Source organism: Heterocephalus glaber, unplaced genomic scaffold (genome assembly GCF_053883595.1).
Source record: "Heterocephalus glaber isolate CG9 unplaced genomic scaffold, H.glaber_assembly_v1.0 deba00001569, whole genome shotgun sequence".
Classification (NCBI taxonomy): Eukaryota; Metazoa; Chordata; class Mammalia; order Rodentia; family Bathyergidae; genus Heterocephalus; species Heterocephalus glaber.
The window spans coordinates 8,328,569-8,329,884 of record NW_028258354.1 but is presented as its reverse complement, the minus strand read 5'-3'; the positions used below and the strand labels follow the sequence as shown (position 1 = coordinate 8,329,884).

The window sequence follows — 1,316 nt, the reverse complement described above, 5'->3', positions numbered from 1 at the left end:
TGAAGGCTTGAAGAGATATTTAAAGAAATGAGGTATGATGGAGTCAGTGCTACAATATATCTCAATGTATCAAATTAATAACTTTTCTTTCAAAGCTGCAAAGTCAGCAAATCATAAACTATTTGCTGCTGTGTTCACATGAACTTTCTGGTCAAATGTTTAATGATCACTGATAATACATTTAAAATAAGCATGAAAGCTAACTGATGACAAGGTAAGCTTGCCTGCACATAAGAAGACAAATTATAAGTAAAAATGTAAGCAAACAATTTTGTATTAATAAATACAGCTTCAAGCATTTAACATTATCAATATTTTAAAAATTTAAATAAATGCAACTATTTTATATAGAACTGTACTATTTATTATACACACAGGTATATCAGTTCCCTTTGTTTAGAAAGGCTGGTTGTAAATAATATGGAATGTTACAGTACCATCTTGCATAAAATTTTAGTACAATTTTGCACTTGAAAAAGGGTGGAAAAATACCAGCCTAATAAATCTGAATTGAAATATCTTTTCTTTCATTAAAAAAAGTACATCATTAACACATACACCACAAACTGTACATAAGCTCACTTTTGAATCACCAATTAAAAGATATGGTAGCTATTTTGTGGTACTAACTCCCTCCCACCAGTTTAACTCATTAAAGGCTCACAGAGCTACTCATTCAGAAGTGTTGCTGTGTAAGCTTATAATATGAATTATAGAACCCAGGCAATTACAATTTAAAGGTGGCAAACAACAGCTGCCAAGAATTTTTTTGTAATAAGAAATGTCCTTCTTATAGAAGACTCAGGAACATTCTTAAGGATATCTTTCTTCCTTCAAATATATTGTAGATGATCAAGATTCTCCATTTTGAACTTTGGATGCTGGTGGATGCATGAAATCCTTAAAGGGAACCAGTGCCTCTTTAAGTGCAGAGCAGACTTCCGAAGATGAGCAGGTGATGCATTCTACTAAAGTTGGGTATAAGGCAATTACTTGGGCCCAAGTATTCCCATCAACTGTAATGTAAGAAGTACAAAAATATCGAAATAGGATAGATTTAAACAGTAAAGATTATCCAATTAACATAAACACAATCAATGTTAAATGCAATGGAAGGAAAAAATCTGAAACATGCAGGTTTTACCATCTGGTTTCTTCTTTTTAAAAAATCTTTGGAAGATTTTCTGCTATATTTAATAAGACATGGGAAAAAACATATGGTTGTTGTGTAGAGTTCTCAATACCAACAAATTTGATAAGGAACATTTTAAATGATAATTTGTGAAAGCTCTGGAAGCCAATAAAGTAACTTAGAA

General features: G+C 31.3%; 1 protein-coding gene across 4 annotated transcripts in view; it reads right to left on the bottom strand.

Annotated features, from left to right (window-relative positions):
* Positions 1 to 298: 298 nt before the first annotated feature.
* Mon2 (MON2 regulator of endosome-to-Golgi trafficking) overlaps positions 299 to 1,316 on the bottom strand; it is a 98,053-nt gene continuing 97,035 nt past the window's right edge. For all 4 annotated transcript variants that reach the window (XM_087192343.1, XM_087192344.1, XM_004861135.4 and 1 more), the window contains one exon: positions 299 to 1,016. In XM_087192343.1, coding sequence (XP_087048469.1) covers positions 853 to 1,016 — 164 coding nt within the window. In that variant the 3' untranslated portion in view covers positions 299 to 852. The remainder of the gene's footprint in view (positions 1,017 to 1,316) is intronic.